This window comes from Mobula hypostoma, chromosome 25 (assembly GCF_963921235.1).
Source record: "Mobula hypostoma chromosome 25, sMobHyp1.1, whole genome shotgun sequence".
In the NCBI taxonomy this organism is placed as follows: domain Eukaryota; kingdom Metazoa; phylum Chordata; class Chondrichthyes; order Myliobatiformes; family Myliobatidae; genus Mobula; species Mobula hypostoma.
Window position 1 is genome coordinate 2,953,468 of NC_086121.1, and position 17,654 is coordinate 2,971,121.

A 17,654-nucleotide genomic window follows, 5' to 3' on the forward strand; every position below is an offset into this window, starting at 1 on the left:
CATCTCCACCATCACTACCTACACATCACCACCATCGCTACCTACACGTCTCCACCATCACTACCTACACATCTCCACCATCGCTACCTACACGTCTCCACCATCGCTACCTACACGTCTCCACCATCACTACCTACACATCACCACCATCACTACCTACACATCACCACCATCGCTACCTACACATCACCACCATCACTACCTACACATCTCCACCATCGCTACCTACACATCTCCACCATCGCTACCTACACATCTCCACCATCACTACCTACACATCTCCACCATCGCTACCTACACATCACCACCATCGCTACCTACACATCTCCACCATCACTACCTACACATCACCACCATCGCTACCTACACGTCTCCACCATCACTACCTACACATCTCCACCATCGCTACCTACACATCACCACCATCGCTACCTACACGTCACCACCATCGCTACCTACACGTCTCCACCATCGCTACCTACACGTCTCCACCATCGCTACCTACACATCACCACCATCGCTACCTACACATCACCACCATCGCTACCTACACGTCTCCACCATCGCTACCTACACATCTCCACCATCACTACCTACACATCACCACCATCGCTACCTACACGTCTCCACCATCACTACCTACACGTCTCCACCATCGCTACCTACACGTCTCCACCATCACTACCTACACATCACCACCATCGCTACCTACACATCACCACCATCGCTACCTACACGTCTCCACCATCACTACCTACACATCACCACCATCACTACCTACACATCACCACCATCACTACCTACACGTCTCCACCATCGCTACCTACACGTCTCCACCATCACTACCTACACATGTCCACCATCGCTACCTACACATCACCACCATCGCTACCTACACATCTCCACCATCGCTACCTACACATCACCACCATCGCTACCTACACGTCTCCACCATCACTACCTACACATCTCCACCATCGCTACCTACACGTCTCCACCATCGCTACCTACACGTCTCCACCATCGCTACCTACACATCACCACCATCGCTACCTACACATCACCACCATCGCTACCTACACATCTCCACCATCGCTACCTACACATCTCCACCATCGCTACCTACACATCACCACCATCGCTACCTACACATCACCACCATCACTACCTACATATCACCACCATCACTACCTACACATCTCCACCATCGCTACCTACACGTCTCCACCATCGCTACCAACACATCACCACCATCGCTACCTACACATCACCACCATCGCTACCTACACGTCTCCACCATCGCTACCTACACATCACCACCATCGCTACCTACACATGTCCACCATCGCTACCTACACATCACCACCATCGCTACCTACACATCACCACCATCGCTACCTACACATCACCACCATCGCTACCTACACATCACCACCATCGCTACCTACACATCTCCACCATCGCTACCTACACATCACCACCATCGCTACCTACACGTCTCCACCATCGCTACCTACACGTCTCCACCATCGCTACCTACACATCTCCACCATCGCTACCTACACGTCTCCACCATCGCTACCTACACATCTCCACCATCGCTACCTACACATCACCACCATCACTACCTACACATCTCCACCATCGCTACCTACACGTCTCCACCATCGCTACCTACACATCACCACCATCGCTACCTACACGTCTCCACCATCGCTACCTACACATCTCCACCATCGCTACCTACACATCTCCACCATCGCTACCTACACATCTCCACCATCGCTACCTACACATCTCCACCATCGCTACCTACACATCACCACCATCGCTACCTACACGTCTCCACCATCGCTACCCACACATCACCACCATCGCTACCTACACGTCTCCACCATCGCTACCTACACGTCTCCACCATCACTACCTACATATCACCACCATCGCTACCTACACATCTCCACCATCGCTACCTACACATCTCCACCATCACTACCTACACATCACCACCATCGCTACCTACACGTCTCCACCATCACTACCTACACGTCTCCACCATCGCTACCTACACATCTCCACCATCGCTACCTACACGTCTCCACCATCGCTACCTACACATCACCACCATCGCTACCTACACATCTCCACCATCGCTACCTACACATCTCCACCATCACTACCTACACATCACCACCATCGCTACCTACACATGTCCACCATCGCTACCTACACATCTCCACCATCACTACCTACACATCACCACCATCGCTACCTACACGTCTCCACCATCACTACCTACACATCACCACCATCACTACCTACACATCAGCTACTTGTCTCCATAGCCCCTCAGCACCCTTCAAGTGGGAATAAAGGGGGCCTTTTCTGGCTGGTTGCCGGTGACGAGTGGTGTTCCACAGGGGTCTGTGTTGGGACCAGTTCTTTTTATTTTATATGTCAAAGATTTAGATGGAAGAATTGATGGCTTTGTGGCCAGGTTTGCTGACGATACAGAGGTAGGTGGAAGGGCAGGTCATGTTGAGGAAGCAGGGAGCCTGCAGAAGGACTCGAACAGATTGGGAGAATGGGCAAAGAAGTGGCAGATGGGATATAGTGTATGGTCATGCACTTTGGTAGAAGGCATAAAGGCACACTTTATCTTCTAAATGGAGAGCAAATTTAGAAATCAAAAGTGCAAAGGGACTTGGAAGTCCTGGTGCAGGATTCCCTGAAGATTAATCTGCAGTTGATTTGCAGTAAGGAAAGCAAATCTAATGTTAACAGTCATATTTAGAGTACTAGGCTACAAAACCAAGGGCGTAATGCTTTATAAGGCACTGGTCAAGCTGAATCCGGAGTATTGTGAGCAGTTTTGGGCCCCTTATCTACGATGGGTTATGTTGGCATTGGAGAGGGTCCTGCAGAGGTTCACAAGAATAACCCAGGGAATGGAATGGTTAACATATGAGGAGTGTTTGATGGTTCTGGGCCTCTCCTTGCTGGAGTTTAGAAGCCTGAGGTGCAGGGGGTGGGGGGGATCTCACTGAAACTTATCATATATTGAAAAGCCTAGATAGAGTGAATGTGGAGAGGATGTTTCCTCCCCACCACTGAGCACATCTACAAGGAGCGCTGCCACAAGAAAGCTGCATCCTTTGTCAAGGACCCTCATCACCCAGGTCATACTCTCTTCTCACTGCTGCCGTTGGCTACAAGGTACAGGAGCCTCAGGTCCCACACCACCAGGTTCAGGAACAATTATTACCCTTCAATCATTAGGCTCTTGAACTTCACTCACCCCAACACTGAACTGTTCACACAACTTATTGACTCACTTCCAATGACTCGACAACTCATGTTCTCAGTATTATTAATTTACTTATTCTATTTATCGTAGTGCTGAGGAAACGGAGAGTCTGCAGAGAGACTTGGATAGATTGGAAGAATGGGCAAAGAAGTGGCAAATGAAATACAATGTTGGAAAGTGTATGGTTATGCACTTTGGCAGAAGAAATAAACAAGCAGACTATTATTTAAATGGGGAGAGAATTCAAAGTTCTGAGATGCAACAGGACTTGGGAGTCCTCGTACAGGATACCCTTAAGGTTAACCTCCAGGTTGAGTCGGTGGTGAAGAAGGCGAATGCAATGTTGGCATTCATTTCTAGAGGAATAGAGTATAGGAGCAGGGATGTGATGTTGAGGCTCTATAAGGCGCTGGTGAGACCTCACTTGGAGTACTGTGGGCAGTTCTTGTCTCCTTATTTAAGAAAGGGTGTGCTGACGTTGGAGAGGGTACAGAGAAGATTCATTAGAATGATTCCGGGAATGAGAGGGTTAACATATGAGTAACGTTTGTCCGCTCTTGGACTGTATTCCTTGGAGTTTAGAACAATGAGGGGAGACCTCATTGAAACATTTTGAATTTTGAAAGGCATGGACAGAGTGGATGTGGCAAAGTTGTTTCCCATGATGAGGGAGTCTAGTACGAGAGGGCATGACTTAAGGATTGAAGGCGCCCATTCAGAACAGAAATGCGAAGAAATTTTTTTTAGCCAGAGGGTGGTGAATCTATGGAATTTGTTGCCACAGGCAGCAGTGGAGGCCAAGTCATTGGGTGTATTTAAGGCAGAGATTGATAGGTATCTGAGTGGCCAGGGCATCAAAGGTTATGGTGAGAAGGCGGGGGAGTGGGACTAAGTGGGAGAATGGATCAGCTCATGATAAAATGGCGGAGCAGACTCGATGGGCCGAATGGCTGACTTCTGCTCCTTTGTCTTATGGTCTTATGGTCTTATTTAATACTTGCACAATCTTTCGCATATTGTCTGTTTTAGTCATGTACAGTTTTTCAAAAAATTCTACTGTTTTCATTTTTATTTTCCTGTAAATGCCCACAAGAAAATGAATATCAAGTTGTTAAATAGTGATCTATACATACTTTGATAATAAATTTACTTTGAAAAAGGATTTAGTGCTTTTCCAGCATTGATGACAAATAAACTCTTCTCAGGCTTCAAGTCAGGAAAAGGTATCAATTATAACCAACATTTCGATGACAAACTCTGCCATCTTCTTCAGGGATGATGCCTGGGCTGCCTTCTTCTTCCCTGTCTGTTTTACAGCGGTTGGCACCCAGCTTAATGGTACATTATCGCCACCTTCTGCTCCGCAGTGTGCAATAGACTTACATTCCAAATCCCTTCACCCAATCACACACACACACACACGCACCCTAACCTACACTTTATCCTCCCATCTTTGGCCATCCTAGTACCCTATTCCTGCTTATCCATCATATCCTATAAAAAACCCCTGTATCCTTTAAGAAAGCTAAAAATACCCTGACCTGTGCTCTCTCAACCCTTTTAATGTGAATTCCTGCACCCCCCAATTCCCTTAGATTAATTCTCATCATCTCGCTAGTCTAGCGGTATTTATACCCCTGTATTCCATCCCTCCTGATTGGTTAGTCCTCATCCAATCGGGTTTCCTCTCTCTCATCTTGTTTGCAATCGAATTTCAGTTCTTACTTAGAATGAGAGCTTCACCTTTGTTAAAATTCTTTCAATGGCTTCCTTTACCAGGAGGTCCCAAAAGCCATTGGCATGGCACAGTAGTTTTGTGGCGTCAAAGTCAATCCTATGGCCATTGCGAACGCCGCCAATTTCTGTGGATAACCCAAACAGATACACCTCCTGTGCTCCTTCATGCAGGGTTCCACTGTGCGTCCCACCTGACCCATATACGCTGCTCCACGTTCACAGGGAATTCTGTAAGCGCCAGCTGACCGGAGTCCCAGGTCATCTTTAGTTTGAATTTTGAAACTAAGTGATAAACACAATGATAGTTCACAATAATCTCTCAGACGGTAATACTGGTACATCTAGACAGTTAATATTGCAGCAGAAAATATTCTCAAAAAGCCTCATACAGTATTTCGGTGTATATTTGGAAAAGTGGCAGTCACTGTGTCGACAATGTTACAAAGTGGTTACTGGACCACACTTGGTTACAATTCTATGGAATCATTTATCACTGGAGCACCAGAACTAGATGGACGTGTGGTGTGGAACTGACAACGCAAAGCAAGCTTAGCTTTGGGCAAGGACAAAGCTGAGTCAAAGGAGGAAGCTGAGATTTTATAGGCATTAGTCAGACAGCATTTAGAATATGGTCAGCAGTTCTGGGCCCCTTATCGAATAATGTGTTGGCATTGGAGAGAGTCCAGAGGAGGTTCACAGGAATAATCCCAGAAATAACGTGAGGAACATTTGATAACTCTGGGCCTGTACTCACTGGAGATTAGAAGAATGAAGAAGGATCTCACTGAAACGTCCCGAATATTGAAAAGCCTGGATAAAGTGGATATGGAGAGGATATTTCCCATGGTGGGGGAATCTAGGACCAGAGGGCACAGATAGAGTGGATATGGAGAGGATGTTTCCTAACATTGGGGAGTCTAGGACCGGAGGGCAAAACCTCAGAATAGAAGAACATCCCTTTAGAACAGAGATGAGGAGGAATTTCTTTAGCCAGAGGGTGGTGAATCTGTGGAATTCATTGCCACAGATCGCTATGGAGGACAAGTGATTGGGTATCTTTAAAGCAGAGGTTAATAGGTTCTTAATTAGTCAGGGCATCAAAAAATTACAGGAAGAAGATAGGAGAATAGGGTTGAGAGGAATAATAAAGTAGCCATGTTGGAAAGCCAGAGCAGGCTCAATGGGCTGAATGGCCTCCTATGTCTTATAGTCTCATGATCTTAAGCTCTCTGAAATTTTTCTTCTCCTAGTTTAAGGCAGTACAACAGCAGAATGTATCATAGTAATGGATAATGTGGAATCCCAGATTAAAAGCAACAAAAGCAGGCGATTCTTCAGTATATTGTCATCTCAGAAATCCAGCTGTAGAAGCGAGCTGTTTCATTTTCAACACAAGAGATTCTGCAGATGCTGGAAATCCAGAGCAACACACACAAAACGCTGGAGGAACTCGGCAGATCAGGCAGCGTCTATGGAGGGGAATAAACAGTCGATGTTTTAGGTCGAGACCATGTTTCAGGGCTGGGTGTAATTTGATTAGATATTAAAGATTAAAGATGAACCTTATTTGCCACATATACGTACAGTGAAATGCTTTGTTTGTGTTAATGACCAACAATCTCTGGGTACGTGCTGGGGGCAGTCCACAAGTGTCACCATGCTTCTGATAGCAACATAGCAAGCCCACAACTCACTAACCCTAAGGCTTTTTGGAATGTGGGTGGAAACTAGAACTCCTGGCTCCAGTTTCCTCCCACACGTCACAGGGAGAATGTACAAACTGCTTGCAGGCAGTGGCAGGAAATTATCTCCAATTGGTGATGGCTGGTACCATCAAGTGTTGTGCCAACTGCAATGCCAATGATTTATTAAATCTAACACTGCTACTATCCTCCTGGTCAAGGCCACTTGGGCAGAGCCACGTTTATTAAAACATTTGAGTCACACCAGATTTGTGCATTAACAATCTGCGTGCCCCAGGAGCATTGTTTCATTTGGTTGTATAGATGTGCAATCAGATGACAATAAACTTGAAACGAAGACTTGAAAATGATAATTAATGCCATAACACTCTGCTTTTTTTTCTGTTATAGGATAGACAAGTCTTTCATCCGTTTGAGAAGTACACAGTAAGTCAACGTTTTTTATTTAACTTGTTGCTGCTATTTTCATGTGAATAAAAAGCACTTCATGTGGCGAAGGCTTAGCAGGAGGACGGCAGAACAAGGAATGTATTCTGAGGATTAACAGATTAATATTGTTGACAAGGTCTGACTACGTGTAATCTGCTTGTGTTCAATATTCGCAAAAGGATGAATCTTTCATGAAACAACTCAAGAACATTGAAAATGATATTTAAATAATATATTATTTTGCATATATGTTCACGTAACATGTGTATATGTGTGTGCATGTGTGTGTATATATATATATACACACACACTCATATACATAAATATATATCTTATGTTAAGCTATCTAATGTGTTTATATTTATTGTGTTTTTATTATTATTGTGTTCTTTATCTTATTGTGTTTTTGTTTTGTGCTGCATCAGATCCAGAGTAACAATTATTTCATTCTCCTTTACACTTGTGTACTGGAAATGACATTAAGCAATCTTGCTTGAATCTTATAAATACTAAATACTTATTCTAGTGTAGCATTGATATCTTGTTAGTGGAGATGAGTATTTTGCTCGTATGCTGAAAGGATTTGCGGTTCTGTGAGATTACACTATGAAAGAATGCATCAATTAATGAACTAAGTTGGTAACTAAGAGACTCAGCTGTGCGACGAGCTGGGGAGGCTGGATCCTCTGTTGTTATGACGGAAGGTCTGCAGTGCAGGGTTCTCCCACTCCTGGCGAGGGAGGGCCTGGGTTGCATGAAGAAGCCCCACAGTCACCGTGGTAGGGTACCACCCCAGGGGGCACATTAGAGGCAACAGTCCTGAAAGCATTGACTGTGAATGTAAGAATGAAAAGCCATAACACGTTTGTTCCTGTTAATCATTTTTCATTTTGAATGAAGTTTATTTTGACGCATCACCGTTCGGAATGGCAACTGCTCTGTGCAAGCTTGCGGGAACTACAGAGAGCTCGGACATTAGTCCATTTGCCTCCCCTCCGAGGACTCAGTCTACACTTCCTGTTGCCTTGGGAAAGCAGCCAACATAATCAAGGGCTCCCCCCGACTATCTGGTCATTCTCCCTTCTCCACCCTCCCACGAGGTAGGAGATAAAAAAGCCTCAGATCTGATACCACATACCACCAGGCTCAATGACACCGTCTGATACCACATACTATCGTCTGATACCATATACTATCGTCTGATACCATATACTACCGTCTGATACCACATATTATCGTCTGCTACCATATACTATCGTCTGATACCATATACTACTGTCTGATACCACATACTATCGTCTGATACCATATACTATCGTCTGCTACCATATACTACTGTCTGATACCACATACTATCGTCTGATACCATATACTACTGTCTGATACCACATACTATCGTCTGCTACCATATACTACTGTCTGATACCATATACTACTGTCTGATACCACATACTACCGTCTGATACCACATACTATCATCTGATACCATATATTATCGTCTGCTACCACATACTATCGTCTGATACCATATACTACTGTCTGATACCACATACTACCGTCTGATACCACATACTATCATCTGATACCATATACTATCGTCTGATAGCACAGACTACCGTCTGATACCATATACTACCGTCTGATACCATATACTACCGTCTGATACCACATACTATCGTCTGATACCATATACTACCGTCTGATACCACATACTATCGTCTGCTACCATATACTACCGTCTGATACCACATACTATCGTCTGATACCATATACTATCGTCTGCTACCATATACTACTGTCTGATACCACATACTATCGTCTGCTACCATATACTACTGTCTGATACCACATACTATCGTCTGATACCACATACTACCGTCTGATACCACATACTATCATCTGATACCATATACTATTGTCTGATACCATATACTACCGTCTGATAGCACATATTATCGTCTGATACCATATACTACCGTCTGATACCACATACTATCGTCTGATACCACATACTATCGTCTGATACCATATACTACTGTCTGATACCACATACTATCGTCTGATACCATATACTATCGTCTGCTACCATATACTACTGTCTGATACCACATACTATCGTCTGCTACCATATACTACTGTCTGATACCATATACTACCGTCTTATACCACATACTATCGTCTGCTACCATATACTACCGTCTGATACCATATACTACCGTCTGATACCACATACTATTGTCTGATACCACATACTATCGTCTGCTACCATATACTACCGTCTGATACCATATACTATCGTCTGATACCACATACTATCGTCTGATACCACATACTATCGTCTGATACCATATACTACCGTCTGATACCACATACTATCGTCTGCTACCATATACTACTGTCTGATACCACATACTATCGTCTGATACCATATACTATCGTCTGCTACCATATACTACTGTCTGATACCACATACTATCGTCTGCTACCATATACTACTGTCTGATACCATATACTACCGTCTTATACCACATACTATCGTCTGCTACCATATACTACCGTCTGATACCATATACTACCGTCTGATACCACATACTACCGTCTGATACCATATACTACCGTCTGATACCACATACTACCGTCTGATACCATATACTACCGTCTGATACCATATACTGCCGTCTGATACCACATACTACCGTCTGATACCATATACTGCCGTCTGATACCACATACTACTGTCTGATACCATATACTACCGTCTGATACCACATACTACTGTCTGATACCATATACTGCCGTCTGATACCACATACTACCGTCTGATACCATATACTGCCGTCTGATACCACATACTACTGTCTGATACCATATACTGCCGTCTGATACCACATACTACCGTCTGATACCATATACTGCCGTCTGATACCACATACTATCGTCTTATACCACATACTACCGTCTGATAGCACAGACTACCGTCTGATACCACATACTACCGTCTGATACCACATACTACCGTCTGATACCATATACTACCGTCTGATACCATATACTACCGTCTGATACCACATACTACCGTCTGATACCATATACTACCGTCTGATACCATATACTGCCGTCTGATACCACATACTACCGTCTGATACCATATACTGCCGTCTGATACCACATACTACCGTCTGATAGCACAGACTACCGTCTGATACCACATACTATCGTCTGCTACCACATACTACCGTCTGATAGCACAGACTACCGTCTGATAGCACAGACTACCGTCTGATACCACATACCACCAGGCACAATGACACTGTCTGTCCCACTGAAGGCACTTCAGCAGAGAGGCTCAGCAGTTTAAAATTTTTTCCTTTGTGTTATCATTTCAGGGACCTGTCCTGGGCCCAGCACATCAGCATAATTATGAAAAAAGCACGGCAGCACTTTTACTTCCTTAGAATATTGCAATGATTCAGCATGACATTTAAAACTTTGACAAACTTGCATAGATGTTCGCTGGAGAGTATACTGACAGGCTGCATCACAGGCTGGTATGGAAACACCAATGTCCTTGAACAGAAAGTTCTTCAAAAAGTAGTGGATACGGCCCAGCCCATCACGGGAAAAACCCTCTTCTCCATTGAGCTCATCCACACGGAGCGTTGTCACGGGAAACAGCTTCCATCATCAGGGACCCCCACCACCCAGGCCATGCTCTCTTCTCGCTGCTGCCATCGGGAAGAAAGTACAGGAGCCTCAGGACCCACACCACCAGGTTCAGGAACAGTTATTACCCCTCAACTGTCAGGCCCTTGTAGCAGCGGGGACACCTTCACTCAATTTCACTCACCCCCTGACTGAAAGTTTCAGTTTCACTCACCCCCCGCCCCCCCCCACTGACTCTCTTTCAAGGTCTCTCCATCTCATGTTCTCGATATTTATTGCTTATTTATTAATATTATTATTATTATTATTGTTATATTTGTATTTTTTCTCAGCTCAAGCTGGTAAAACCTGAGGTACCAGCATAGCTAAGCACACTCATTTCTCAATTGCTGGGAACATTCAGACTATTCTATTGGTGCTTAATATTGTGGCTTTCTGAAGATTTATGTAGATATTGCTGTGTAGACCCCATTGTTTAATGCTATTACGTCGTGACTTTGGAATGATATCAGTTGTAGATATTACTATCGGTACAATGATTACTCTGTTCATGTTCCATAGTCTTTCAATTTCCTCTTTTAATTCAGCATATTTCTGGTGTTTTTCACTGACTGAATTCTGTAAGTTATGTGTGTTTGGAATGGCTACACGTATCTGTTAAATAAGTTGTTCTTGCTTGTTTATCCTGTATTATTATATCTCGATGGATATTATGGATTGTCTTATCTGTAATATAATTTGTGGGACTCTGACTCTAAAACTGGATCGACTTGTATTTATAGTAAGGTATGGTATCTTTTATGAGTTTTGTATTTTAAAGCAGATTTTGGTGAACGATGTTTGCCATTTCACTGTGTCTGTGTAAGTAATCAGATTGAGTTAAACTGCTGTAGGATCCTGGTATGTGTCTCCACTCTCAGCCAGACACTCAATGCTTCCTTGTCAACATCTTGCCTGCTCAGATCATGGGGATGTCTTCCATGGAGGGTCATCTTCTTCCATTGATTAACTTTTTCTTCTGTAGTGATAATTTCTACATTTTTCTGGGTTGTGCTTTCACTTAAGTTTAGTGGTGTGTACTTCTTATCAGAATTGCATATGCTCGTATGGAGTGCTGAATCCTCTTTTCGTTGATGGAAGTATATAATTTTAAATGTCTGTTCTCCCCTTGCCCCTTCTGTCCTAGGTAGTGTTAATCTAAGTGTGTTTGAGTGATATCGTGTCTTCTAAAATTTGTCAGTTCAGTTTATATTTTTATTTGTAAATTTTCCAGATCAGTTTCGGACCAAGATATTATGCCAAAAGAATGTGTTAATATGGGTATTGCAAAAGTGTTTATTGCCTTTGTTATATTTTTACTGTTGAGCTTGGTTTGGCAGATTTTCTTAAGCCTTGTAGTAAATTCTGTCAAAAGTTTTCCCTTAAGGTCCGAGATGGCCTGTTTCCGTGCTGTAATTTTTAATTGTTGTATGGTTATCGCACGATGATCTATTATCTTTGCTTGTTGATATCCCAGATATTATATGTTTCATTTTTATCCATCAGCTGTGTTGTGTCCTGATGCTCTGTTTTGTGTTCAGTTAGCTCTGTTGCACCTTCCTCTACGTGCTGCACTTCATCTAGTCCAAAGTTCATTATTGTTATTATTATAGTTGCACAGTTTGTTGTCTTTTGCACATTGCTTGTCTGTCCATCCAGTTGGATGCGGTCTTTCACTGATTCTGTTGTGTTTCTTGGATTTACTGAGTATGCCCGCAAGAAAACGAATCTCAGGGTTGCACTGTATCTGATGATGTGTATGCTCCACGTTGAGAACTTGGTGTTATTCCCAATGATTCCCACTAGAGGGCAGCAAAGCCTCAATTTCTCGGCAGCTTCTCTTTCTGCTCCTGCCCTGTTCCGATACAATCCAGCAGTTCAGTTGTCACCTGTACCACGTACACCGCAGCCGGTCCGAGCTCTCCTTGCTCGGTATACTTCTCTCCACACCTGCATCATCACACTCTACCATCTACTGATGGCCACAAGGATTATTGTTCTGAGAAATGGGAGTACAAGTTATTCCAGTGGTATTCGACATCTCCAGGGAATGGGGGGAAATAGAATTAAAACCAGGTTTATTATAAACAACACAAGAGATTCTGTAGATGGTGGAAATCCAGAGCAACACACACAAAATACTGGAAGAACTCAGCAGATCAGGCAGCACCTGTGGAGAGGAATAAACAGCAATTTTTACAGACTGGAAAGGAAGGGGGGAAATTCCAGAATAAGAATGTGCTGGGAGCTGGGGGGGGTGGGGGGAGGACAAGCCTGAAGGTGATAGGTGAAGCCAGGCGGGTGGGAGAGGGGAGAATGAAGTAAGAAGCTGGGAGGTGATTGGTAGGAAAGGTAAAGGGCTGGAGAAGAAGGAAGCTGATAGGACAGGAGAGTAGACCGTGCGAGAAAGAGAAGGTGGAGGGACACCAGAGGGAGGCGAGGAGAAGAGGAGGGTGAAAGGGTAACCAGAATGGTGAATGGAGAAGCAGAGGAGGGGGAGGAATGACTGGAAGTTGAAGAAATCAATGTTCATGTCGTCAGTTCAGAGGCTACCCAGATGGAATATGAGGTGTTGCTCCTTTCACCTGAAAGTGAACTCATTGTGGCAGTGGCAGTAGAGAGGCCCTGGACTGATGTCGGAATGGAAATGGGAAGCTGAATTGAAATAGATGGCCACCAAGAAGTCCCACCTCTTGTGGCAGACAGAGCAAAGGTGTTCGAAAAAGCAGTTTTCAATCCAGATCCGGTCTAATCGATGCAGGGGATGTCACACTGGGAGCACTGGCTTCAGTAGATGTCTTATTGGCAGTTACAACATGAAATTTCACTTAGTCTGACCTCGCTGGAGATCTGGAGCCTGGAGTCTGTGACTAAGGATGAGGTCTCAGGAGTCAGCGTGGCTTCCTGAAGGGAAAACCCTGCCTGACAAATCTGTCGGAATTCTTTGAGGAAACGACAGGCAGGATAGACAAAGGAGAATCAGCGGATGTTGTTCATTTGGATTTTCGAAAGACCAATGACAAGATGCCATACATGAAGCTGCTTAGCAAGTTAAAGACCCATGGTACTACACGCAAGATACTGACATGAATTGAAGATTGGCTGGCCCGCAGGAGGCAAAGACTGGGAAAAGAAGGGGCCCTTTCAGATTGGCTGCTGGTGACTAGTGGTGCCCCGCAGGGGTCAGTATGGTACCACTTGTTTTCACATTGTTTGTCAGACAGAATTGATGGCTCTGTGGCCAAGTTCGCGGATGATACAAAGATAGGTGGAAGGGTAAGTAGTGTTGAGGAAGCAGAGTGTCTGCAGGAGGAGATGGGCAGATCAGGAGACTGGGCACAGAAGTGGCAGACGTACGGAATACAGTGTAGGGAAGTGTACGGTCATGCATTTTGGTAGAAGGAATAAAGGCATAAACCATTTTCTAAATGGAGAGAAAATTTTAAAATTTGAGATACAAACAGACTTGGGAGTCCTCGTGCAGGGTCCGGAGGAACGTTGTTTCGTTTGGCTTTATTCATGTGTGTGGTTGAATGACAATTAAACTGGAACTTGAATTTGAAGAATCCATTTAGAGTTAAAGTGAGATATCAGACAGAATTCGAATGGGCATTAAACAGTGTGTGTTTAGGCGGAGCACTCTTGCAGCGCGCTGGGGTATGGAGTTGCAGATTTCGGAGATTGATCTCACTCCCCCGTTCAGTGAGATCACAGCTCGTCGTGAGTCACTTGTTGAGAGCTTAATGAGTGTGTCAGGTAATCTGCAGAAAACCAATGAACATTTTGTTCAGGATCCCAGGCTGGATAATTTCTCTGGTCTCCATCGCAGAACACTCAAAGGAAATCATGTATGTCCAGAGTAGAGGCCTGTAAGGACATCCTCAAAAGGCAATGCCTCAAGGAGGTGGCCTCCATCATAAAAGGCCCTCACCACCCAGCACAGGGCCTCTTCTCATTTGCACCGGCTGCTCATACGACCATCCACCGTCTGCTCCCACGGCTTCATGTGACCCTGGTCGGGGGCTAAGCAGGTGCTACACCTTGCCCAAGGGTGACCTGCAGGTTTGCGGAGGGAAGGAGCACCGTACACTTCTTGTAGTAAAGCTAAAGAGGGGCCATATAATAGAGCAAAGATTAGTGGGAAGTTAGAGGATTGGGAAGCTTTTAAGAACCAACAGAAGACAACTAAAAAAGTCGTTAAGAAGGTAAAGATGGAATGAGAAAGTAAGCTAGCCAGTAATGTTAAGAAAGATACCAAAAGTTTCTTCAGATACATAAAGTGAAAAAGAGAGGTGAGGGTGGAGATCAGACCGCTGGAAAATGATGCTAGAAAGGTAGTATTGGGTGGGGGGGGGGTCAAGGAAATGGCAGATGAACTGAATAAGTATTTTGCATCAGTCTTCACTGTTGAAGACACCAACAGTATGGTGGAAGTTCCGGGTATCAGGGTTCATGAAGGGTCTGAAGTTACCATAACTAGAGAGAAGGTTCTTTAGAAACTGAAAGGTCTGAAGGTTGATAAATCACCTGGACCAGATGGCATACAGGTTTCTGAAAGGGACGGCTGAAGAGATTGTGGAGGCATTAGTAATGATCTTTCAAGTATAACTAGGTTCCGGCATGGTTCCAGAAGACTGGAAAATTGCAGATGTTACGCCACTCTTCAGGAAGGGAGAGAGGCAAAGAAAGGCGACTATTGGCCAGTTAGCCTAACCTCAGTGGTTGGGAAGATGTTGGAGTCAATTATTACGGATGAGGTTTCAGGGTACTTGGAGGAACATGATAAAATAGGCGATAGTCAGCATGCTCTCCTCAAGAGAAAATCTTGCCTTGCAAATCTGCTGGAATTCTTTGAAGAAGTAAGAAGCAGGATAGACAAAGGAGAATCGGTCGACGTTGTGTACTTGGATTTTCAGGCCTTTGACAAGATGCCACTCATGAGGCTGCTTAACAAGCTATGAGCCCGTGGTATTACAGGAAAGATTCTAGCATGGGTAGAGCAGTAGCTGATTGGCAGGAGTTCTACAGGGGTCTGTGTTGGGACCGATTTTTTTTACGTTATACGTCAATGATTTGGATGATGGAATTAATGGCTTTGTTGCAAAGTTTGCAAACGATATGAGGATAGGTGGAGGGGCAGGTAGTCTTGAGGAAGTAGAGAGGCTACAGAAGGACTTAGACAGATTAGGAAAACGGGCAAAGAAATGGCGGATGGAATACAGTGTCAGGAAATGTATGGTCATGCACTTTGGTAGAAGAAATGAAAAGGTTGAGAATTTTATAAATGGAGAGAAAATACAAAAAACTAAGACGCAAAGGGACTTGGGAGTCCTTGTGCAGGATTCCCAAAAGGTTAATTTGCAGTTTGACTCTGTGGTGAGGAAGGCAAATGCAATGTTAGCATTTATTTAAGAGGACTCGAATATAAAAGCGAGGACGTAATGTTGAGACTTTATAAAGCGCTGGTGAGGCCTCACTTGGAGTATTGAGAGCAGGTTTGAGCCCCCTATCTGAGAGAGGACGTGCTGAAATTGGAGGGGGTTGAAAGGAGGTTCACAAAAATGATTCCAGGATTGAATGGTTTGTCATATGAAGAGTGTTTGATGGCTCTGGGCCTGTATTCACTGGAATTCCAAAGAATGACAGGTGACCTCATTGAAACCTATTGAATGGTGAAAGGTTTTGATAGAGTGAATGTGGAAAGGATGTTTCCTACGGTGGGAGAGTCTAAGACCAGAGGACACAGCCTCAGAATAGAGGGGCGTCCTTTTAGAATGGAGATGAGGAAGAATTTCTTTAGCTAGAAGGTGGGGAATCTGTGGAATTCTTTGCCACAAGCAGCTGTGGAGGCCAAGTCTTTATGTATATTTAAGGCAGAGGTTGATAGATTCTTGACTGGTCAGTCTTGAAGGGATATGGGGAGAAGACAGGAGATTGGGGCTGAGAAGAAAGTTAGATCAGCCATGGGAGATGGCGGAGCAGACTTGATGGGCCAAATGGACTAATTCTGCTCCTATGTCTTATGATCTTATGGTCTTATGGACATATCTCAGCCCCGCCACCCAAGCATTACACAATAATAATTTTTAAAAGCGGTAAATTACAGTAAGAAATATATATAAGATGTAATAGCTTAGCGGTTAGTAAGCTATTACTGTAAGGAGATGATATGTTCTCCCTGTGACCATGTGGTTTCCTCTGGTTGATTCAGTTTTACTCTATTATATGTCCTCTCTTTGGCTTTTATGTTGGCTTCGATTTCCCTTGTTAGCCATGGTTGTGTCATCTTTCCTTCAGAGTACTTCTTCCTCTTTGGGATGTAAATATCCTGTGCCTTTTGAATTGCTTCCAGAAATTCCAACCCTTGCTGCTCTGCCATCATCCCTGCCAGTGTTCTTTTCCAATCAATTCTGGCCAACTCCTCTCTCATGTCTCTGTAATTCCCTTTACTCCACTGTAATACTGATACATCTGACTTTAGCTTCTCCTTCTCAAATTTCAGGGTGAATTTGATCATATTATGATCACTTTCCCTTAAGAGTTCTTTTACTTTAAGCTCTCTACTCAGTTCTGGTTCATTGCACAACACCCACTCCAGAATAGCTGATCCTCTAGTGGGCTGAAACGTGAGCTGCTCTAGAAAGCCATCTTGTAGGCAATCTAGAAATTCCCCCTCCTGGAATCCAGCACCAACTTGTTTTTCCCAATTTACCTGCATATTGAAGTCCCCCATGACTATTTTAACATTGCCCTTTTGGCATGCATTTTCTATCTCC

General features: G+C 44.1%; 1 protein-coding gene across 14 annotated transcripts in view; it reads left to right on the top strand.

Annotated features, from left to right (window-relative positions):
• The window catches only part of rap1gapa (RAP1 GTPase activating protein a), a 473,779-nt gene that overhangs the window by 166,881 nt on the left and 289,244 nt on the right, over positions 1-17,654 (top strand). For all 14 annotated transcript variants that reach the window (XM_063033337.1, XM_063033341.1, XM_063033326.1 and 11 more), the window contains exon 2: positions 7,138-7,173. Coding sequence is in view for 12 of the 14 variants with exons in the window: in XM_063033326.1 (XP_062889396.1) it covers positions 7,138-7,173 (36 nt within the window). In the remaining 2 variants the exon portion in view is untranslated. The remainder of the gene's footprint in view (positions 1-7,137; positions 7,174-17,654) is intronic.